A 24971-nucleotide genomic window follows, 5' to 3' on the forward strand; every position below is an offset into this window, starting at 1 on the left:
AACTTGATGATACAAGATGCATCACAGATCAGGGCTTACGGTTTAATATATTGTGATACTGTTAGTAAGTTAGGTGATATGTATTGTGATTGACAATTTTCATAAAATTTGAATTAAACATAGTATAAAAACTAGGCATGGGTGATATGGCTCTAAAATAATATCACGATATTTCATAGTATTTTTGCGAGTTTGATACTCTTGTCGATATGACGAAACACTGAATTAAAAAAATATACTTCAACCAAATGAAAATAAAGTTGTAATATTGCGTACGATACGATATTGCACACCCCCAATAAAAACACAATACCATATTTATAAAATCTAAATCAAAGAAAAGTTTAGTTTTTATCCAATAAGAACAGTTGGATCTAATGACACAGAACAGTGCTGTAAGCTTTAGCTAGTGGGCGGGGTTTAAGCACAACACAAAATGAACCACTTCTGACACCAATCTTTACATGTAAAGGCTTTAATAAAACCAGAACTGTGTTTGAAAATCAATACAGTAATGCAAACAGAATATTGCAATATGAAACAGTATCCATTTATTTACACCACAGGTGATTTACAAAGTCTGTGAAAATTTGATTACATTTGTATTATATATGTATTTTTTCATTTTAAGTAGTAATTTTTTAGCTTTAAGTACAGTTAATTCAGATGGTGGAAAAATATATTTTCTGTTCCAATACCAATTCATAAACCTGGTGTATTGATCAACATCTGTTACTGATCCAATACTGTTGTTGAATTATTAAACTATTAATGTTTTATTTTCGCTAGTTTGACTTGTATACTTAAAATAAGTAGGCCTTTCTCAATAACCAATTTTTTGGTTAATTTAATGTTCCATATATAATTGCGCTAGAAAGTACTATTTTTATTTTTAGACCATTTTATGCCACTGATATATTGATAACACTTTAGCGTAATAATGTGTTTACACATTACTTTTAAAGAGCAATGAACTTTTAATTATTAAGAACATTCAGACATTAGAATTGGAATATAAAAATATTCTAAATTAAAAAAAATAATAATTTATGTTAATATGCTCTTCTCATTAACATAAAAAAAATATTGATGTCCATATTTATGCATATATGTGTTTATATATTTACTCACAATTAACAGAAACTTGTGTGACCAAATAGTTAGAATTATCAGAAACTATATCAGTTATTGTTGTCAAATTGGTGCATCTCTAGACAAAACATATAAAATCTTAATACATGCTAATAATATAAAAAATAATACTGAAACAACATTTTATTATTCTTCTTTCTCCACCTGCAGTATGGCTCGGGAGGCGGAGCCAGTGGAGCAGACTAAGCCGGAACCTGCAGCAGTAGATGAGGATGAGGAGGTTGTTGAAGAAGAAGAAGAAGAGGAGGAGGAAGAAGACACTCTGGATAATGACCAGGATGGAGATGGAGATATGGAAGATGACGAGGATGAGGAAGATGACGAGATAATCGACGAGCGCAATGGCAACGAGCAGACCACCAGCGTGGCCATGACCACCACCACAACCACTACTACTGAGTCTGTGGAGGAGGTGGTCCGAGGTGAGGGGCTTTTCCTCAATATATTTCCTATTATATTTTATTTAAAACAAAATCTTATTAACGTCACAGCCGGAGGGTTCTGTTCCTAAAGGCCCATTAAACTTCCCGATTTTATCCGACTCCACCCTCAGCTCAAATTTGAAAAAGATTTAAAAATGGGAGGTGTTGTTTGGGAGGAGCCCTGGGTGATGTATGGGTTTAGAGGCGGGCAGGAGGGAGAGCTGATTGGCTGAGCAGCAATGTGCCTCTGATAGCAGTGAGGCCCAGAAAACGTGTTGCGAGGAATGCAAATTTTTTGTGAGAGAATGCTATTTGTTCTGAGGGAATGTACAACATGCAGTTTTTTGCGCAGGAATGCAGTTTTTTGCAAAGAAGTGCAAAACCTTTGCTAGTGAATGCAAAACATTTGTTACGAAATGCAATTTCTTTGAAAGAGAATGCAACTATTGTGAGTGAATTTTTTTTTTTTGTTTGATTGCGAAACATCTGTGTGCACCTGTGTGCATGGAGGATAACCAATAAAAATATTTTTTAGCTAAGAGATTTTTAGTCAACACTTCAAAAAATGTATATATATATATAATTATTATTATTATTATTATTATTATTATTATTTATTTTTTTTTTTTTTTGGGTCGTCTGTATGTTTTAAACAAATGGTTTATTAGAAGCATATGGATACCAGGAATTTGATCGCGACACTGATTTCAAGTATCACATTGCCCAATACCAAATGAAACTGTGGTAGGAAATGAAAAGTACTCATTTGTCTGAATGCCTGTTATTTATTGGATTCAAAGTTAAGAATAAAGGTGGGCAGTGATTAATTTGTTTAATAAATATTTATATATTGCAGCGTTTCCTCGAACATTACCATTTTTTTTAACAGCAGTGGCAGCAGGTCTCCTGCTTTATTGTGTTTGATTTCAGCTTCACCCATTCATTTTGATTTTAGTGTATTTCTATTGTAGAGCAGACATCAAGGTCGGAGGAGGACATATGAAATTACTCTTTGAGAAAGAATTATTGATGCCATAATGCTAGAGCTTTAATTTCATTTCATACTATTATTTCAGGACTACTCTGACTGTCTGAACACCTGATATTTATTACAGGTGGAAATAATATCGATATATCAAAGTTCTGCAAAACTATATAGATTTTTAAAACCAAAGTATAAAATCTGAATAAAAGAATAGACTTTTAATCCAGTCTCAATATATTGCCTGGCTAAATCAACCCAATATATTGTTATATATTGAATTGCATGAACTTGCCCTACTATTTATTAGATTCCCAGCAGACATTTAAAGCTTATATTTAGCAATGCAACAGTTTATATAGAACAATAAATATAAACTGTATATTTTAATTAATTGCTGTAAATTTGCTGTCCATAAATACTATATCCGATTATTCTAAATGTCTTAAATAGCATGAATTGGCGTTAATGCCTTAAGTTACAGCTGTGTATATGTGTGTGTGTGTGTGTGCCTTCCTTCAGAGGTGTGCTGGGCGAATGCAGAGACAGGTCCGTGCAGGGCTATGTTGCCCCGCTGGTATTTTGTGAAGGAGGAGGGCCGCTGCGCTCCCTTCATCTATGGGGGCTGCGGAGGAAACCGCAATAACTTTGAGTCGGAGGAGTACTGCCTCTCTGTCTGCAGCACTGTGTGTAAGTCACGTGCTCATGTGTGCGCCTCTCTGGACACACAAGCTCTTCTTAACGGCCGACAACCGACTACCACACTGTGCTCCCGGCTAACGCTAACACCGCTGCTACTCACTGCTACTGACCCCCTATGTGTGTGGCTTGTTGTTTTCAGCACCCGTCTGCACACTCATTCGCACTACTACTTCACAATCTGTGTATCCCTTTAGGCTGTACAGGGATAGGATAATAACGCTAGCTGAGTTTACGTAGCCTTAGCATTTCTCTCACGTGACTTCTGTAGCATAATTTGAGAGAGTTTCATGATTTAGAATAGCTCTACTAGGGGGTAAACCTTTAACTAAAATTGCATTTCTCAGGTAGATTCATGTTTGAAATAGCTCTACTGATGTGAATTTATGAGAAAAATATGATTTAAATAGCTCCGCCAAGGTGAATTTTTGACTAAAATGCCACTTCTGAAGTATAGTAAAACTGATTAGAATAGTTGTATGTGAGTGAGTGTATAACTAAAAGTATACCTAAAATTAGATTGAGGTAAATTTGTGATCAGAATAGCTTTAACTAATGACAAAAGTATGACTAAAACTGCACCTAAGTGGTAATTATTTAATACGCTCTACTAAGATAAGCTTATGACTAAAGTTTTGACAAATAGCACTTCTGATGTAAATTAAGATTAGAATATCTATTGCGGTACAGTTTTGACTAGAATTGCACTTCTGATGTAAATTTAAGATTAAAATAGCTCTACTCAGGTACAGTTCTGACAAGATTTGCACTTCTGAGGTAAATGTATGATTAGGATAGCTCTATGGAGATAAGCTCATGACAAAGTATTACCACAATTCCACTTCTGAGGTAGATTTATGACTGGAATATCTCTACTCGTGTACAGTTTTCACTAGAATTGCGCTTCTGAGGTAAATGTTTGATTAGGATAGCTCTACTGAGGAATAATTCTAATTAGAATTTTACTTCTGATGTAAATTTAAGATTAGAATAGCTCTACTTAGGGACAGTTCTGACTAGAATTGCACTTCTAAGGTAACTTTCTGACTAGAATAGCTTTACTTAGTGAGAGTTCTGACTAGATTTGCACTTCTAAGGTAACTTTCTGACTAGAATAGCGTTACTTGGTGAGAGTTCTGACTAGATTTGCACTTCTAAGATAAATTTAAAACTAGAATAGCTCTACTTAGGGACAGTTCTAACTAGAATTGCTCTACTTGGGGACAGTTCTGACTAGAATTGCACTTCTGAGTTAAAATTAAGCTAGAATAGCTCTACTTGGGGACAGTTCTAACTAGAATTGCACTTCTAAGGTAACTTTATGACTAGAATAGCTCTACTTAAGCACAGTTCTGATTAGAATTGCACTTCTGACATAAAATTAAGACTAGAACAGCTCTACTTAGGGACAGTTCTGACTAGAATTTCACTTCTGCTGTCAATTTTAGATTAGGATATCTCTACTTAGGAACAGTTGTGAGTAGAATTGCAAATCTGAGGTCAATTTTAAATTAGAATATCTCTACTTAGGCACAGTTCTGAGTAGAATTGCTCTTCTGAGGTAAATTTAAGACTAGAAAAGCTCTACTTAGGGACAGTTCTGGGTAGATTTGCACTTCTGAGGTCAATTTAAGATAAGAATTACTCTACTGAGGCAAACATATGACTAAAATTACAGTTGATGTAAGTTTATGATTAGAATAGCTCTATTGCTGTACTGTGTGTAAGTCACATGCCAGCGTGTGTGTGCGCCTCTCTCTGGGAACAGAAGCTCACTGTCTTCCTGGCTGACGCTAACGCTACTGCTACTCAATCCTCCGGACTCCCTGTGCGGCTTGTTTTCAGCACCCACACACTCTCACTCTCACAGCGTCTGAGCACCCACCGTATGCCACCCGGTTCCCTCGTCTTGCTTTTCTTTTCTTAAACACTGTCACTAACAGCCTCCCACTGTGTGTGTGTGGATGTGTGTGTGTGTGTGTGCACCCGTGTGGGTTTGAGACGACATGTTAGCATTTAGCCGCTAGTTATTTCTCACCGTCAATCACAGCTTGGGTAATAAACGGAAAAGAAGTGGTGTTGAGTCACAGTCCTCCGTCTGCTGTTGTTTCACTGCCTGAAGTTCACCGTGTAGGGTGTGTTGCTGCGAGTGTGTGTAGGTGGGTGTGTGTTTGTTTGGCATGCTTGGTGACTGCCGTTCTGATTGGTTAGTCATCAGTGTGTCCTGGATTGCTCTGCACTTTAAACTCTCCACCGCGGTGTCTCTCTGTGTCTGTCTTTCTTTTTCTCTTTCTCTCGCTTGACTAATGATTAATCTGAACAGTTTCTTTTCTAGCCTGTCTGGTTGGATCCGAGCACACTCCAAATGATGCAACACATTATTCAAGCCAAATTAGACACTGGCCTTCCTTATACACTCTTTGACAAAAAAAGAAATTGATAAATATGTAAATGATTACAGGTGTGTTCTAATTAGAGACTGTGTCTTGCCACAAGAGGGCGTAACAGTCTTTTATTCGCTGCCATAAAAAGGGTCTTGGAGAAAATTCGGAGAAAACTTGGAGGTAGTGTACCTCTTGATGAGAGATCACTTACTACCATTACAACTCAATCTAAGGCATTTTTCTAGCTGTCAACCTTTAAAAGGGGGCACATCATTGGACTAAAAGAAGCACAATGGTTGATTTAGATTAATTGTCCCCCTCAGCCAGCCACTGCTGCTTTTCTTAGTAGTGGTTTTGTGAATAGACTGCTATGGACTATCATCTTAAGCAAAGAATTCAGGTTCTGGATCGTAGGATCTGACATTGATCGGGTTTTTACCATGGAGTGACACATTGCCCTAACTGCTGGTGTGATAATCTGGGGAGCCAATGCATACGACACTAGGTCACCCCTAGTAGTGATATGAGGGACACTGACAGCTCAGTGATATGTGCAGGGTAGGGGTGGGTGATATGGCCCTAAAATAGTATCACGATAATTCATGGTATTTTTGTGATAACGATACTCTTGGTGAAATGAAAAAACACTGAATAAAAAAAAATATTTTAAAGAATACACTACTACAATAAAATGACAATTAAATGTTATTTTTGCATACAATATGATATGGCACACCCCTGAGATACAGACTGAGATACAAGAATACAAGGATTTTATCAGATTTATAACAGAAGTTAATGATCTAGAATGTCATGAAACTAAAAATAATGCACTCCAAATATCTCCATATATCCAGGAAATTAAAAGTAAAATAAATGATACCGTACAGATATAATGAAACTAGTACATATATAATGGAAAATGAGAACAGTGTGAATTTTTATTTTGCTTAAAACAGCAAAAAATAGTACCCTAATTTGATAATTAGGAGTGGTTGAAATGGCACGATATTTCAGGGTATTATATCATTCACAATATTAAAAAAATATGCAATAAACGCATCTTTTCGCTCTAATATTGTAATCATTTATTGATGCATTTTTGTCAAGGAGTGTATTTTAAATTTATGTATTATGTATGTTTAAATTGTCTCATGTCTCTGATAAAAGCATGAGTTTTGTAAGTGGTGCTAATCGATTGATATGGAAGATCCTTTCCATATTGATTACCACAAACATTTTGCATTTCCTGTTGCTTTATTTGTGTTCATAACCAGCACAAAGGAACGTCTCTACCCACACCAACTGTTTTAGAGCAGTTTTTTCCCCAAACCAATCTTCCAACCTGTGTCTTTCAGTGTCTAACATCTTCGCAGCTTTATGTGCTATACTAACGTCATCTAATTAAACTAATCTTTCTGCCCTAATCAGCTGATTTCCCTTATTTGACTTATCTCTGCTCTTTTTCTCTCTGTTCCTCTTCTCTTTCTTTATGCCTCTGCAGTGCCCACCACCTCCCCCAGCTCTCCAGATGCAGTAGACCGCTATCTGGAGACTCCAGCAGACGAGAACGAGCACACACACTTCCAGAAAGCCAAGGAGAGCCTGGAGGCCAAGCACAGAGAGAGAATGTCTCAGGTGAGTGGGGGAGGGATCAGGACGCGCTGGACTGCTTTCAGAAATGGAGAGCTTGGGCAGAGTCCAGGACGTGTAGTTCATATAGCACTGAGAGGCCATAGCACTCTGTGTAGCTTGCTTTCCTTTGCAGTAGGTGTTGTAACTTACTGTTTAAAAATAAGTTAAACTCTCATTCTCAAAGAACTAGTTGCAAAAATACTTGCACCCAGAAGGGTGACTTGTTTCAGCCCTTTTTAAAGGAAGATAAGATATACCAGGAACAATACTCACATTGTTTGAGCAACATGCGCAGAAGTAGTATAGGTGTCTTGGAATAATTCATCCCTGGAATACATATGGCAACATCATTGGCCATAGAATAGTATCTGTTTCTTAAACGCAAGCTCTTAAGATGGCACCGTACAAAATTTCACCCCACACCATGACACCAGGCGCACTGGATATGTGGCACATGACCAGGGTGACCTTCACACACAGATTCTTTGGTCGTGTCCTCCAAGACAAAAGCAGAATGCCTATGTAAATGACCAAATCATCATTTTCACACATGGAACCACAGAGTCCAGACCTTAACCCCATTGAGAATCTTTGGGATGTGCTGAAGAAGGATTTGTGCAGTGCTCAGCTTCCATCATCAGTGTTGCAAAATCTGGATTAAAATAAATCTTGGGACATTGCAGAAGCTTATCTAAACAATGCCATAGTGAATGTGTCAAAGCAGTCAAAGCAATCAAAGCTAAAGGCGGTCCAACCAATTAAATATGTACAGACCACTTAAAAATCCTCTGGAGTATACTCAAGAGGAAGATGGATGATTACAAGCCATCAAACCAAGTTAAACTGCTTGAAGTTATCCAAAAGCAGTGTGTAAGACTGGTGGAGGAGAACATGATGCCAAGATGCATGAAAACTGGGAATTAAAAACCAGGGTTATTCCACCAAATATTGTTTTCTGAACTCCTAAAACTTTATGAATATGAACTTGTTTTCTTTGCATTATCTGAGGTCTGAAAGCTCTGCATCTTTTTTGTTATTTCAGCCATTTCTCATTTTCTGCAAATAAATGCTCTAAATGACAATATTTTTATGTGGAATTTGAGAGAAATGTTGTCTGTAGTTTATAGAATAAAACAACAATGTTCATTTTATTCAAATATAAACCTATAAATAGCAAAAACAGAGAAACTGATTCGGAAACTGAAGTGAACTCTTATTTTTTTCTCAGAGCTGTATATACATAATGAGTTAATAGCACACTGTAAACATTCTCTGTTTTGAGTTGTGTGCCTCTGTGTCATTAGGCTGAATCAAAGGCTGGGTCAATTGCGGATCCAGTTTCAGCAGGCAGAATAGGAGGAATTGCCTTGTGGGCAGTAATTAATCATTCAGTGAACTAGTCACTCAGTAAGTGCTTAGTATAAGCATGTTGAAACTCTTACAAGGTGTGGCTGCTGGACTGAAAAATAACGCTGCAGGCCTAATGTGCAGTTGGGTAAGATATATTGGAGAAAGCGTTGGCTGAATGCTGAATGCCCTGAGTGGATTTGGTTACACTACACTGTCTAAAAAAACAAATAGATTCAGATTACATTCATAGAAAACAGAGAGATATCATCTCCAGCTGTAGCTCTGAATTTTTTGGATGGTTTGTTTGATTTGAGCTTGTTTCTACATACAAACAAATATAGTACCAGTCAAAAGTTTGGACACAGACCTTTTCATTCAATGTTTTTCTTTATTTCTTTATTTAATTCATTTTCTACATTTGTGGATTAATATTAAAGACATGAAAACAGCTAAGGGACACGTATGTAATAAGTTAGTAAACAGTAAAAAAAAAAAAAAAGGGGGGTTATTCCTCCACATTAATCCCCTGATCTAAACCTGATGAACTGAGATGGTGATTTGAGGTGATTTAATTGGGATGAACTGGAGCTTCACAGCGTGAAGGAAAAGCAGCAACTATTGTTCAGCACCTCCAGGAACTCCTTCAAGAGGCTGAGAAAACTATTTTACTATGGGAATGAATTAAAAAGAAACACAAAGCTATTAAAGAATTTGACAAAAAAAGCATAATTGGACAAACAAAAATTTAAATAAACCCACATATAAATATAAACCCAAATATGTAATATAGACAATATGTAGAATAATAAACATAACACAGGAAATACATAAAAAAAATAAAATATAAAATGTAAAAACTTATACTATACACAATATATGACCTGAACTGAATATTCTCATGTTATGAATACAATAATAAATTCACATTAAAATTATATTTATTAAAAATAAAAATTCAGCAAGTCTACTACTTTCTAATGCTGATTTTTTTTGTCTCCACTCCGTAGGTGATGAGGGAGTGGGAGGATGCAGAGAGACAGTCTAAGAGTCTGCCTCGTGCTGACAAGAAGGCAGTCATCCAGGTAAATTACACCCGTCTGGTGTTTCTTCAGATGGAAAATTCCACTAGATGCAGGCAGAACCCTATCCACCCTGTTTTATTTTATTTTTTGTTGTTGTTGTAATTTTATTAACAAAGGGCACAAACCTGTAAATTCTCCTCTATATCTCTGCTGTACATCCCCTAATTTTAACAGTGGGTTCAGATGTCTTCTCACTTTTCCTCAGTTTGTTCTTCCTTTTGTTAACACTGAGCTCACATATCAGTTTCTCAGTTTTCTCCTCTGTACGATCTCCGTTTTCTGATTTAGTGTAACTCTGGGCTCAGATTAAATTCCTCTTCCTCTTCTCTGTGTGCAGCACTTCCAGGAGAAGGTGGAGGCTCTGGAGCAGGAGGCAGCCAGCGAGAGGCAGCAGCTGGTGGAGACTCACATGGCGCGGGTGGAGGCTCTGCTGAACGACCGCCGTCGCCTGGCGCTGGAGAACTTCCTCACCGCCCTGCAGGCGGATGAGCCACGGGTACGCACACCGAAACCCAGTGTCTGAGAGCTGGCTTGGAGGTTTTTTGAAGTTCTGGGTGGTATACCAATTTGATTGGTATATCGGAGGGGAAATTGGAACCAGTGTGCATTTTTTCCACATAGCGCCATACCACTAGAGGTGCTACAGAGCGCTGAAGAAGCACCCTGGCAGAGCTCGCTAGCTAATTCCAGCCAGTTAGCATAGCAAGCTAACACACTGGAGTGATGGTAGCTCAGCTCTGTGAAGTCAAACTCTCCATCCTGCCTGGAGAAACATGAGAACAGAACTCCTAGAGCTTCTGCTGCTGCTCCTTGCAGTATGAGTAACTATAGCCCTTTTAAACAAATTAATACAGTTGAGTAAATTATAAAATTAATGCACACTGAACTGAATTTTTTTGTTAACTGGAGAACCAAGGAAATTGTGATAAACTGATAAATACCTACTTAAATACTTTTAATGCCTTCAATGGCTTAAATAATAGCATAAAGTAAATTGTTATTAAACTGTTTTTTTGTGGTCGCCACGTAATGGCTTGGAAAATATCTGGCCAGCGGCCAACCCCTGATTTTAAAATATTTAGTTTTGTAAAGGAAAGTCGTGTTAAAGTTGTTGGTTTATCTTTTTCTAAGGTCCATTGTTTAGTTACATTATTTAGCTGTTTTTATGCTAATGAAGTCTGATTTCTTCATATGTTGTGTAATTTGGTCGAAGTAAACCCAACACTCTCACACAAAGCCTTAGTGTTTTATATTATGTGTACTTCTAACAGTAGAGTAAGTCACAAACCTATATAAAAGCACAAATATGCAAAAAAAAAAACTATGAAGAATAATAATAAATATACTGTGAAACTGTCAGAATATTTGGTCATACCACCCAGCACTGCTTGAAGTGTTTTGTTTCCTAGTGCCGTAATCGTGGGAAAAGAATAAAATTGAGACAAACTGAATGTCACATTTACACACACACACACACACACACTCACACACAATCACATGCCCACTCTTTCATGCACTTCTGACTCCCAGTAATAACCCCCTCACCATCTGCACTCTCAAGAGCCCCTATTTTCCTCCTCTTCTCCCTCTCTACATTCACTTGCTTTCTGCTCCACTGCTTCTCTGACACCTCTCTCCACTTGCTCGTGCTCTCGCTCTTTCCTCCCCCTCCTCCTCACTCATCTTTCACTAAATCCAATTTTCGTTTTTCATTTTCTGGCCTGTTCTGGTTAAGATTCTGCACGGAAGCACTGAGTGGAACTGAGAACAAAGACAATTAGATTATTCCAGAGCTCTGCTTCTGAGACCTACTATTCTAATAGTCAATGATGTGAGGAATAAACTTCATTAAAACAGGAAAATTAACCTAGGAACACTTTTTAATCTATTGATTCTTTGTAGAAATGCAAAATCTTTTTATGTGAAGTGTTCAGCAAAGTTCAAAAAAGAAAAAAAGATCTATATTAGAAAGCTCTGGATATGGACTAATTTGTTTACATTACCATGACTATGCACAGGATTAAGACAGAGAATATTCTATTTTTATTTTTATTTTAATTACATTTTAGCTGCATCTAATTTAACAGGGTTTTGATGCTGTCAGTCAGTGTTCTTTAAGTACTGATGATGTCCTCTATGTGCTTAATAAAGCATATTGTCAATACGACAAAATGATCAACATATTGCCCAGCTCTACTCACTGTATTGGACTGAGTCATCTACTCTGAAGAGGGGTATCTGGTTAGTGGTCTATAACTCCCTGTTCTGGGTTGAGTGATGGTGTATAATGCTGACTTGTAATAAGCAACTGAGCAGTGCATCAGTTTCCTTGATCTATCTAGCAATCTAGAAATCGTGGTTTTACATGCAAAGATTTTATTTTTTAAATATAAAATATGAGAGAAACGCTACTCATTTCGTGTTTATCCATCTTACCTTGGTTTCCGGCACCTTCCACAGACTAATGCATGCATATCTTTGTAAAAAATTGTTCAGCAAAGTTCAAATACAGAAAATGATTAAAAAAACTCCCACAAAAATGCACCATCAGATCTACATTAGAAAGCTTTGGGTATGGACTATTTTGTTTACATTACCATGACACTGCACAGGAGTGAGACAGAGAATCTTCTGTTTTTAGCTTTTTTTTTACATTGAAGTGTGGTTGTGTTTCACAAATCTTTAGGGTGGTCTCTTTCAGGGTAGCAGGGTATCTAGTTGGTGGATGTTGTGAGTAGGATTATGATTACAATGATTTTAATTACATTTTAGCTGCATCCAATTTAACAGGGTTTTTGACGCTCTCTGTAATGAAATGTTTTGCTGAGTCAGTGTTCTTTAAGTACTACATGCTTATTAATGCATATTGTCAATACGATAAAATGATCAACATATTGCCCAGCTGTACTCATTGTATTGGACTGAGTCATCTACTCTGAAGAGGGGTATCTGGTTAGTGGTCTGAAACTCCCTGTTCTGGGTTGAGTGATGGTGTATAATGCTGACTTGTAATAAGAATCTAAGCTGTGCATCAGTTTTCTTAATCTATCTAGCAATCTAGAAATCGTGTTTTTACATGCAAAGATAATTATTATTTTTTTTTTTTTATCCAAAATATCCGAAAACACTACTCATTTCTGAAGTGTTTATCCGTCTTACCTTGGTTACTGGCACCTTCCACAGACTAATGTACCGTATTTTTCGGACTATAAGGCGCACCGTATTATAAGACGCACTATCAAAGAACGCCTATTTTCTGCTATTTTTCCATACATAGGGCGCATCACATTATAAGGCGCGTTAAGTGACACTAGAAAGGGTGCCTATATCAAAGTGAACAGGGGTGGCGCCATGTTTCCCTTCCCCCACCGGGGGTGGTCGCTTGCCGGTGGAGCGTCTCAGTATACAAATCTAGCTGTTTCAAAGTCAAACGAGTGCTGGATATTAATCTACACAGATTCCTCTCCTGAAAACTGTTTATTTGGGTGAGTAACGTGCTTCAGTTTATTTACAGTAAGCTTAGATTTCCAGATGTCCACTAAGGCTTGCTGCACCAGCGTTAGCATAGCTATCCGCTAGCACGCTAACTAGTCACCTAAACTAGTAAAGTTAACCCAAACTTAAACGACAGCGTTACACTGAGTAATCCTGCGTGTTCTGGTAAGACAGTGAGATATTAGCTAGCGATTCGTCCCCCGTAGCTTGTTTTAACACTGTAAACAAGCAGATTACAGGCTGATAAAACTCACCTCTGAGAGAGTTAGCGCTTAGCATCTAGCTAATTCTAGCCAGGCAAAGCAGCACAGACTTACAGGCCGATTACTCACCTCTGAACGGTGAACGCTTAGCGATTAGCATCTAACTCTAATAATACTGCTCCAGCAGTATTAAAAGTGCTAAATTTAGAAAATACTGATCTCTGAACAGTGAAAAAGTTAGCTAGCTTAGCGGTTAGCATCTAGCCATTGCTGCTCCAGCCTCAGAGCGGCACGGCCCTGCACGGAGTGTGTGTTTACTGCTCCTTACACCTGACGGGTAAAATTTAGATAATACTGATCTCTGAACAGTGAATAAGCTAGCTAATGCTATTTGCTGCTCCAGCCTCGGAGCTGCACGGCTCTGGACTCTGTATAGCACTGAAACTCTGTATAACGCTGCACGGAGTGTGTGTTTACTGCTCCTTACAACCTGACGAGTAAAATTTAGATAATACTGATCTCAGTGAATAAGCTAGCTAGCTTAGCGGTTAGCATCTAGCTAATGCTATTGCTGCTCAGCCTCGGAGCTGCACGGCTCTGGACTCTGTATAGCACTGAAACTCTGTATAACGCTGCACGGAGTGTGTGTTTACTGCTCCTTACAACCTGACGAGTAAAATTTAGATAATACTGATCTCAGTGAATAAGCTAGCTAGCTTAGCGGTTAGCATCTAGCTAATGCTATTGCTGCTCAGCCTCGGAGCTGCACGGCTCTGGACTCTGTATAGCACTGAAACTCTCTATAACGCTGCACGGAGTGTGTGTTTACTGCTCCTTACAACCTGACGAGTAAAATCCATACAAAAGGCGCACCGTATTATAAGACGCACTGTCAATTTTTGTGAAAATTAAAAGTTTTTAAGTGCGCCTTATAGTCCGAAAAATACGGTACGCATATTTTCTAAACGTTCCGCTCAGTCGGAGGATTGAGCTCATACAGAAAAAAGTTTCAGCACTTTTGACAAAAACACCTGGTGGGATAAAACATAAATTTAGCTAGAAATAAATGCTACTGCTTCTAAAAACTGCAGAGCCATCACTCTCCGGTGAGGATCCGTGATTAATTGTGGAAAACAGTAATAATCTCTTCTTCAAAATTTCTTCTGTGACTCGTTTAGTGTGTTATTTCTCAATTTTCAGTCACAAACCCGTGTTCTGAAGTGTAATCCAGTGTCCATCAGTGTGTCACCAAACAGATATATATACACTGCTCAAAAAAATAAAGGGAACACTCAAATAACACAATATAACTCCAAGTAAATCAAACTTCTGTGAAATTAAACTGTCCACTTAGGAAGCAACACTGATTGACAATCAATTTCACCTGCTGTTGTGCAAATGGAATAGACAACAGGTGGAAATTATTGGCAATTAGCAAGACACACTCAATAAAGGAGTGGTTCTGCAGGTGGGGACCACAGACCACGTCTCAGAACCTATGCTGTCTGGCTGATGTTTTGGTCAGTTTTGAATGTTGGTGGTTCTTTCACACTCGTGGTAGCATGAGACGGACTCTACAACCCACACAAGTGGCTCAGGTAGTGCAGCTCATCCAGGATGGCACATCAATGCGAGCTGTGGCAAGAATGTTTGCTGTGTCTGTCAGCGTAGTGTCTAGAGGCTGGAGGCGCTACCAGGAGACAGGCCAGTACACCAGGAGACGTGGAGGAGGCCGTAGGAGGGCAACAACCGAGCAGCAGGACCGCTACCTCCGCCTTTGTGCAAGAAGGAACAGGAGGAGGACTGCCAGAGCCCTGCAAAATGACCTCCAGCAGGCCACAAATGTGCATGTGTCTGCACAAACGGTTAGAAACGACTCCATGAGGATGGTATGAGGGCCCGACGTCCACAGATGGGGGTTGTGCTCACAGCCCAACACCGTGCAGGACGCTTGGCATTTGCCAGAGAACACCAGGATTGGCAAATTCGCCACTGGCGCCTTGTGCTCTTCACAGATGAAAGCAGGTTCATACTGAGCACATGACAGACGTGACAGAGTCTGGAGACGCCGTGGAGAGCGGTCTGCTGCCTGCAACATCCTTCAGCATGACCGGTTTGGCAGTGGGTCAGTAATGGTGTGGGGTGGCATTTCTTTGGAGGGCCGCACAGCCCTCCATGTGCTCACCAGAGGTAGCCTGACTGCCATTAGGTACCGAGATGAGATCCTCAGACCCCTTGTGAGACCATATGCTGGTGCGGTTGGCCCTGGGTTCCTCCTAATGCAGGACAATGCTAGACCTCATGTGGCTGGAGTGTGTCAGCAGTTCCTGCAAGATGAAGGCATTGAAGCTATGGACTGGCCCGCCCGTTCCCCAGACCTGAATCCGATTGAGCACATCTGGGACATCATGTCTCGCTCCATCCTTTAGTCCTTTAGTCCAGGTCTGGGAGGAGATCCCTCAGGAGACCATCCGCCACCTCATCAGGAGCATGCCCAGGCGTTGTAGGGAGGCCATACAGGCACGTGTAGGCCACACACAATGCTGAGCCTCATTTTGACTTGTTTTAAGGACATTACATTAAAGTTGGATCAGCCTGTAGTGTGTTTTTTCACTTTAATTTTGTGTGTGGCTCCAAATCCAGGCCTCCATTGGTTAATAAATTTTATTTCCATTGATGATTTTTGTGTGATTTTGTTGTCAGCACATTCAACTTTGTACAGAACAAAGTATTCAATGAGAATATTTCATTCATTCAGATCTAGGATGTGTTATTTGAGTGTTCCCTTTATTTTTTTGAGCAGTGTATATATATATACAGTTGTGGTCAAAAGTTTACATACACTTGTAAAAAAACATAATGTTATGGCTGTCTTGAGTTTTCAATAAGTTCTACAACTCTTATTTTTCTGTGATAGAGTGATCGGAACACATACATGTTTGTCACAAAAAACAGTCATAAAATTTGGTTCTTTCATAAATTTATTATGGGTCTGCTGAAAATGTCACCAAATCTGCTGGGTCAAAAATATACATACAGCAACATTAGTATTTGGTTACATGTCCCTTGGCCATTTTCACGGCAACTAGGCGCTTTTGGTAGCCATCCACAAGCTCCTGGCAAGCTTCAGGTCGAATGTTTGACCACTCTTCTTGACAGAATTGGTGCAGTTCAGCTAAATGTGATGGTTTTCTTGCATGAACCCGTTTCTTTAGCACTGTCCACATGTTCTCAATGGGGTTTAAGTCAGGACTTTGGGAAGGCCATTCTAAAACCTTAATTCTAGCCTGGTTTAGCCATTCCTTTACCACTTTTGATGTGTGTTTTGGGTCATTGTCTTGTTGGAACACCCAACTGCGCCCAAGACCCAACCTTCGGGCTGATGGTTTTAAGTTTTCCTGCAGAATTTGGAGGTAATCCTCCTTCTTCATTATCCCATTTACTTTCTGCAAAGAACCAGTTCCACTGGCAGCAAAACATCCCCAGAGCATAATACTACCACCACCATGCTTGACAGTAGGCATGGTGTTCCTGGGATTAAAGGCCTCACCTTTTCTCCTCCAAACATATTGCTGGGTGTTGTGGCCAAACAGCTTAATTTTTTTTTCGTCTGACCAGAGAACTTTCCTCCAGAAGGTTTTATCTTTGTCCATGTGATCAGCAGCAAACTTCAGCCGAGTCTTAAGGTGCCTTTTCTGGAGCAAGGGCTTCTTTCTTGCACGGCAGCCTCTCAGTCCATGGCGATGTAAAACACGCTTGACTGTGGAGACTGACACCTGTGTTCCATCAGCTTCCAAATCCTTGCAGACCTGCTTCTTGGTGATTCTTGGTTGACTCTTGACCATCCTGACCAATCTCCTCTCGGCAGCATGTGATAGCTTGCGTTTTCTTCCTGATCGTGGCAGTGACACAACTGTTCCATGCACTTTATACTTGCGTATAATTGTCTGCACAGTTGCTCTTGGGACCTGTAGCTGCTTTGAAATGGCTCCAAGTGACTTCCCTGACTTGTTCAAGTCAATAATTCGCTTTTTCAGATCCACACTGAGTTCCTTTGACTTTCCCATTGTAGCTTTTGTAGCTGAGTCTAATCACTGGGTCAAATGAGCCCTATTTAAATGGGCTCATGAGAAGTCAACAGCTGTAGTCAATCAGAATCACTTACAAGAAGTGAAGAGGCCATGACATGAAGCTAATTTGATTGACACAACTCGCTACATCACCAAAATTGACAAATTTTGTTGCTGTATGTATATTTTTGACCCAGCAGATTTGGTGACATTTTCAGCAGACCCATAATAAATTTATGAAAGAACCAAATTTTATGACTGTTTTTTGTGACAAACATGTATGTGTTCCGATCACTCTATCACAGAAAAATAAGAGTTGTAGAACTTATTGAAAACTCAAGACAGCCATAACATTATGTTTTTTTACAAGTGTATGTAAACTTTTGACCACAACTGTACGTATATATGTATATATATATACACATACTACTAGCATTTAAACAAGGAACTGCAGCTTCCTGTGACCAGTGATCCTCATACAGAGCTGCTGTAATCCTTAGCTCCCGAAAATGATCTATTTCAAGAAACGGCTAATTGCAATTTGTATATTTTGTCTGGAAGTCAGCCTATACAGTTGAATAGCAGTTAAGGTTATACATCTCGATTACTCAGCACAGGCTTTACTTGTTTATCTGCTACAGATCTCTCTAACAAGCCGTATGCTGCTATATTCAATCTAACAAGTTCCTACATCCAGCACATTCCTCTCAAGGAATGCAACATATGAGCACATTGGCAGAACATTCACATTAACATATTAATACATATTTATAGCATGACTGCATGCCATATGGCTCCATGTCTTATTCTGTCTCCTCACGTCCAGCTCCTGAGTGTGTGAATCCCTGAAGCAATGACAGGTTGACAGATAATGGTTGGCCATTTGGTCTGCTTTCTCCTCCAAGATCATTAACTCTCTCTCTCTCTCTCTCTCTCTCTCTATTTCTCTCTTTCTTTCTCTCTCTAGCCACGTCATGTGTTCAGTCTGTTGAAGAAATATGTGCGTGCTGAGCAGAAGGACAGGCAGCACACCCTGAAACACTTTGAGCATGTGCGCGTGGTGGACCCCAAAAAGGCTGCCCAGATTCGGCCTCAGGTTTGTACACTGGTTGGAGAATTTCTGTACGTGGATGTTGTGATGTATTAAGCATTATAAGAGAATTACAGGGGTTGGACAATGAAACTGAAACACCTGGTTTTAGAGCACAATAATTTATTGTGGTGACGGACAGTTCTGGTGGAAACAGGAGAGTTGAGGTGCACATTGAATTCTGCCGTGATTTGATCAGCCGTGGTTTTTATGTTTTTTGATACAATCCGGGTTAGCACCCGAACATCCCTTTCAGACAGCTTCCTCTTACAGCGTCCACAGTTAATCCTGTTGGATGTGGTTGGTTCTTCTTGGTGGTATGCTGACGTTACCCTGGATACCGTGGTTCTTGATACATCACAAAGACTTGCTGTCTTGGTCACAGATGCTCCAGCAAGACGTGCACCAACAATTTGTCCTTTTTTGAACTCTGGTATGTCACCCATAATGTTGTGTGCATTGCAATATTTAGAGCAGAACTGTGCTCTTACCCTGCTAATTGAACCTTCACACTCTGCTCTTACTGGTGCAATAATGTGCAATTTATGAAGATTGGCCACCAGGCTGCTCCAATTTAGCCATGAAACCTCCCACACTAAAACTACAGATGTTTCTGTCCAACCCCTGTATACTCACAAAAGACACAAATGTCATGGGTAGGGATTAGTATCATGTCCCATGACTTTTGCCAAGTCCCATAGAAGCTAAAGAACACTGCACTGATCTGTGGAACATGTGTCTTTGTTGGAGTTTCCTGTTTTAAATGTCAATTTAATTAACTTTCAGAGCTGTTTGTGTATTTATATAGACCGTTTTAGCCAGATGATCTTGATCATTATATTTATCACTCACTATGCTCACTGCCCACTGTGGGTGCTTATATTAGACTTCTATGGCATATTCCCAGTACATCATATGTGACACTGTGGGTTGAGGAACGATAAATGCTCACGCTTTAAATCTTTGTAAATTGAAATGTAATACTTTGGAAATGTCCCATGCATATGGCACCCACTATCAGTCCTCACTTGACCTTGATCCATGAGCATGCTGTCCAGTTTTCAGCCTTGCTTAAAAGATACAACCTCACAACGTATACAGATGTTGGCAATTTATGATCATACTACTGCTTCAGTATTTTAGGCATGTCTGTATTATGCATCACGTCTCACTATTGATTAGTAAACGTAGTCTCTATATCTTATTAAACATCAACTTTAGAGTTTAAAATTAAACTTAAAAGACAAAAACCATAAAAATACTTGCATGCATTTGTTGGTGACCAAATTCCAATATTTTCTCCAAACACTTTGCTAAATGGGAGTTATGGGAGTTTATCCATCATGCTCTGACAATATTATTGCACAGGGGGAGGGAAGAGTGAATTTGAAAAAATACCAGCAAGTCCTGGATGCAGATGTTAAACCATCTGTTGAGGGGTTAAAACTGAAAAGATCAAGCTAGCTCACTCAAGCTGATGATTCAAAATATACCTGAAAACCACTGTGATCAGCCTTTTAATACACTTTAAAAGCTGTATAGGAAGGCGACGCTCGTCCATTTTATCGTGCATTTTTTGTGAATGATATATCGTCCCAGAAATTGTTTAAATAAACAATATTATTGTCATTTTAAGACTATTATAAAAGCAACTGATATAATGGTAATAGAATGGCAAAACAAAGCAATTATGCCCTTTAAAAGACAATGCATTTGTATAATTTATCAAAGTTTGCAAAATATCTACTTTTTTCTTCACCTACTGCAGCCCACACTGTGTGTCTAGAGTGGAATAGGCATGTCTAGCAGTCAGTGATCTCTCGCCAAGAGGTACACTGCTTTAAAACACACTTTGTGTAGGGCAGCAGGGAAAGCCTTTTAATGCCCCCTTGTGGCAAGACCCAGTGTCTAACCATTTCTGTTATTATATGACCACATGAATGGGACAGTGTGGTTGAGGATAACGTTCTGATCTTTCAGGTCACAAGTTCTCATAGGTGTTCTCTGTACTTTGTACTGGTTTGGCTCTGGATAAAGAGCGTCTGCTGAATAAATAAATGTAAACATGAAGCTTAAGGTGATCTTAAGGGATAAAAGCTTTCAGACGTCATGACCTCTGATCTGTGCCCTCAGGTGTTGACTCACCTGCGTGTGATTGAGGAGAGGATGAACCAGTCTCTGGGGCTACTGTACAAGGTGCCAGGCGTGTTGGAGGATATCCAGGATCAAGTGGGTAAGTGTTTCTGTCGCCCTCAAATGTGCATAAACACATACGAATACACACTTAATTTTGCATGCTATAAATTGCATTTTATTAGGGATGCACCTTTTCATGCAGTTTCACCATTACAGAAATATGTAGATTAAAAATACAATACTTTTACAATACAATTTATCTTGCAGTGCTACTTTTATCTTGAATGTACCTCAGTAGTGCTATTCAAATCATACATTTACTAGAGAAGGACAATTTTAGTCATAAAATTATTAGAAAATTTTAGTCATATATTTACCTCAGCAGGCCAGTTTTAGGCATAAATATACCTAAACAGTGCTGTTTTAGGCGAAATTCATGTTAGCAGTCCTATTCTACTAATGAATATACCTCAAGTGCTATTTTTGTTAAATTTACCTTAGCGGAGTTAGGCCAGGGCAATTTTAGTCGTATATTTACCTCAGCAGGGCAGTTTTAGTCATATATTTACCTTAACATGGCAATTTTAGTCATAAATTGACCTCAGCAGTGCTGTTTTAGGCCAAATTTGTGTTAGCAGTGCTATTCTACAAATAAATTTAACTCAACAGTGCTATTTTAGTTAAATATACCTTAGTGGAGCTACTTTAATCTTGAATTTACCTCAACATTCTAACAAATTACCTCAGCAGGGCCATTCTAATCATACATCTATTAGGCCAGGGTAATTTAGTTACATATTTACCTCAGCAGTGCAGTTTTAGTTTAGAATGTAACTCAACAGTGCTATTTTAGTCAAATTTACCTTAGTGGAGCTTCTTTAATCTTTGCTTTACCTTAACAGTACTACTCTAATCAAAAATGTACCTCAGCAGTTCCATTCTAATCCTACATTTACCAGACCATCACTAGACCATTTTTAGTCATATAGTCAAACTTACAATTAGAGGACAGATTTTCAAATATAAATAATTCTGTCTTTTTACTTACTGTACTATTTGAATTTGTAAACATTTTGTGCACCTCAGCATCATTTCATATTACAGGTCCACTTCCGGTTCCTCTCTTTCATGGTTTTGTCTCTGTCACTCTGACCCCTCCTCTCATCCTGCTGCTGTGTGTACAGTGTTTATTTGTGTCCTGTGCGTCATTTGGCCATCTGTGAGCCTTTGACTCAGTCACAGTCTAGTTATCCCTCTTTCTCTTTCTCTCTCTCTCTCTCTCTCTTTCTCTCTCTCTCTCTCTCTCTCTCTCCCACCCCCTGCCTCCACTCTTATGCAGCTAGTCTGTCATTAAGCAACTCTTTAATTAGAGTTCTACCCCTGATCTCTGCGTTCGTTCGTCTGTAATCCCGTCCTCTATCTCTCTGCCAATCGTCCTGCCCTTTCTTCATGCTTTCGCTTCTCCTCTCCACTACTTCCTTTCCACTGACTTCACTTTTAATTTGCTCCTTCAGCTTTTTTCAGTCTCTAGTTTTCTCATTATCTCCCCCTCATGACATGTGTATCACTCTTCTCCTCTTCTCTTTGTGTATGTTGCTTCTCTCAGTCATTGTGTCGACTCCGTCACGGTCAGCAGACGCTACAGAGCATCCGGTCTGCAGTATTGAGCTGAGAGCTGATGACTCTGGTTGAGCTGAGCGCTGTAAATCTCTCCTTCCCCTTCTCTCCCTGTCAGAACTGTTGCAGCGTGAGCAGCAGGAGATGTCTGCGCAGTTGGCCTCTCTGCAGAGCGATGTGAGGGTGAGTTACGGTAATGACGCCCTGATGCCGGATCTGCCCGACAGCACCGCCGCGCTGGACCTGCTGCCCTCTGAGGACTCTCAGAGTCTGGGGCTCGACGGCCTGGGCTTCATTCACCCCGAGAGCTTCAACCAGCCCAACACCCAAAACCATGGTACGCACATCAACCCAGACCCCTAGTACATACATGAATAAGAGTATAGAGCAGGGGTATTTAATTAGAATTCAGTTCGGTCCAGTTAAAGAAAATTTCGTCAGGCCGAGGTCCGGACCGTCGCCATTTTTAACTTGCGTTATGATTCAGTATTATATACTGTATACTGAAGAAGCCTATAGTAGTTCCTTCCCTGTTTTATGTCATTAACAACTGAAAGACAAAACAAATTACACATACTATTATATTTCAACAATATGTATTATTTTAAATTGGCCTGTCACAATAATTACATTATCAACCTATCATAAAATAAATGGAAACACCCTCAATAATTTAACATATCGAGTCTAATACTGTGAATCTGTATGTTCACTTTGTTTCAAAATGCTATATTTATTCTATTTAATTTTATTTATATTAGATTTGCGCCTGCCTGTCATGATAATTACATAAATGACAAATCATACAATATATGGAGAAATGTTTGCTGAACTTAGCAGCTGCCAAAATATCATCTTTTTTAAAAAAACAGCAGTTTTATTTTATTTAATATTATTACTGTATCAGACTTTATTATGTTGTGGGAAAATCTCATTGGGGGAGTTGCCAATGCTTTTTGTCCCCTGGGGGCTGCCGTAGTTTTGAGGTAGGGTTGTTTTGGGAGTAGAGAGAGTGCGCCTGTGAGCGAGGAAGTTTTTTTTTTTTTCTTATTGAGGAGTTCTGATCAGGTGGAGTAAAGTGGAATATTTTACACTCTTGTCTCGGTTGTTTCTCTTTAATTCCTCCAAGTAACACTAGTACTCGTATGTTTTATAATGGTAGTATATTCATTTCTTTTTCTGGTGCGCACCATCTGTATTAACTTTTCTCGCTTTATATACAGACTTCTCACTGCCTGCTTCGCCTGTGTGGCTCAGTGCGCTCGCATCTGCACAGATCTGATTGGCAGAGGAGAGCGTTTATGTTCTCAAAGCACGCGTGATTGGTCTGTGAGTTTACTGCGCTGGAAAGCACGTAAACCATAAAGACAATAAACGTGCCGCCACTTTAGATGAACACTGTCTGTCAGAATTAAATCCTTCTCAGTAGTTTATCAGTAGTTTATAGGTGGACCGCGGTAAAGAGCGTATCATCACTACATAATAGTGCTATCATTGTTAATGCATTTGATTTATAGATTGACTTTTTAGCACAAATTAATTACATTTACTACCATATTTTTCGCACTATAAGGTGCACTATATTATAAGGTGCACTATCAATGAACAAAATAAATAGTGCTTAGCACAGTTAGTGGCTAATGCTAATGTTGCTCCAGCAGTGCTAGCCAGGATTAACAGCAGGCCACAGACCAATGATACTCACCTCTGAATGCCCATAGAGCTAGCGCTTTGCACGGTTAGCGGCTAATGCTAATACTGCTCAAACTACTAAACTGAAACTCCTAAGCAGAGTGACTTCACTGCTACTTTTTAACAGAGCCTGGTGATGTAATAGCAGTTTTATGTAGCAACATCACTACTGACAAGTAGATATTTATTGTATTGTATATGTGGAACCATGGACTAAATCACTCTTCTGCTGGCACAGAAAAATACCAGCATTTAAATGTATTTTGAAACCACTATTATAAATATAACATTTTGCAAATCTAACATTCATTGTTTTATTTACATGTAAATATACATGTAAATAATTTTAAACTATTACATCATAAGAAGAAATGAAGTGGAGTTAATCAGGATTAGTCGCAGAATGTTTTGATTAATCCAACCCATTTTTTTTATCCACTGAAAAAATACATGTTCTCGCATTAGCTGTTATGAAAAGGATGTTTATGTATGATCTGCATTAATAATGTTGTATATTTTTTCTTTCTTTCTCTTTTTCTCCTTGCAGTTGAACCTGTTGATGCTCGGCCCATTCCTGACAGAGGACTGCCCACTCGCCCAGGTGAGCTTAGACATAATTAAGTTAAATTAAGCTTTTTACACCTCATTTAGTTATAAAACTCTCTCATTCAGACAGCAGTAAATTCCCAACAGGATAAATGAGTTTAGTTGAAGCTTAGTCCCTGATCAGTAGTTTCTGGTGCTCACCACTTCAGAATCAGGTGCTTATTGTGTGTTAATCACCACTTACACTCTGGTGCTTACCACTTGTGACCTGTTGTGCTCGCCAAAAATATTTTTTTTTACCAAAAAGAAAATACACCATGTCCCCTCCGGCGGCACCATAACATCTTGGAGAATTATGATTATTTTTTATGGAAATATGTATTGCAAAACAACAAAATATTGCAGTTTTTTTCCTT

At 39.0% G+C, this 24971-nt stretch overlaps 1 protein-coding gene across 2 annotated transcripts in view; it reads left to right on the forward strand.

The window, feature by feature from the left end:
- The window catches only part of appa (amyloid beta (A4) precursor protein a), a 68212-nt gene that overhangs the window by 31131 nt on the left and 12110 nt on the right, over positions 1 to 24971 (forward strand). Inside the window, exons 6-14 of one of the 2 annotated variants that reach the window (XM_049469262.1) lie at positions 1303 to 1574; positions 3079 to 3246; positions 7144 to 7277; positions 9632 to 9706; positions 10044 to 10202; positions 18442 to 18570; positions 20698 to 20797; positions 22436 to 22654; positions 24557 to 24610. In XM_049469262.1, coding sequence (XP_049325219.1) covers positions 1303 to 1574; positions 3079 to 3246; positions 7144 to 7277; positions 9632 to 9706; positions 10044 to 10202; positions 18442 to 18570; positions 20698 to 20797; positions 22436 to 22654; positions 24557 to 24610 — 1310 coding nt within the window. The remainder of the gene's footprint in view (positions 1 to 1302; positions 1575 to 3078; positions 3247 to 7143; positions 7278 to 9631; positions 9707 to 10043; positions 10203 to 18441; positions 18571 to 20697; positions 20798 to 22435; positions 22655 to 24556; positions 24611 to 24971) is intronic. The other variant, XM_049469263.1, reaches the window with a different exon arrangement.

The sequence above is a fragment of the Astyanax mexicanus genome, chromosome 21 (assembly GCF_023375975.1).
Source record: "Astyanax mexicanus isolate ESR-SI-001 chromosome 21, AstMex3_surface, whole genome shotgun sequence".
NCBI classification, from domain to species: domain Eukaryota; kingdom Metazoa; phylum Chordata; class Actinopteri; order Characiformes; family Acestrorhamphidae; genus Astyanax; species Astyanax mexicanus.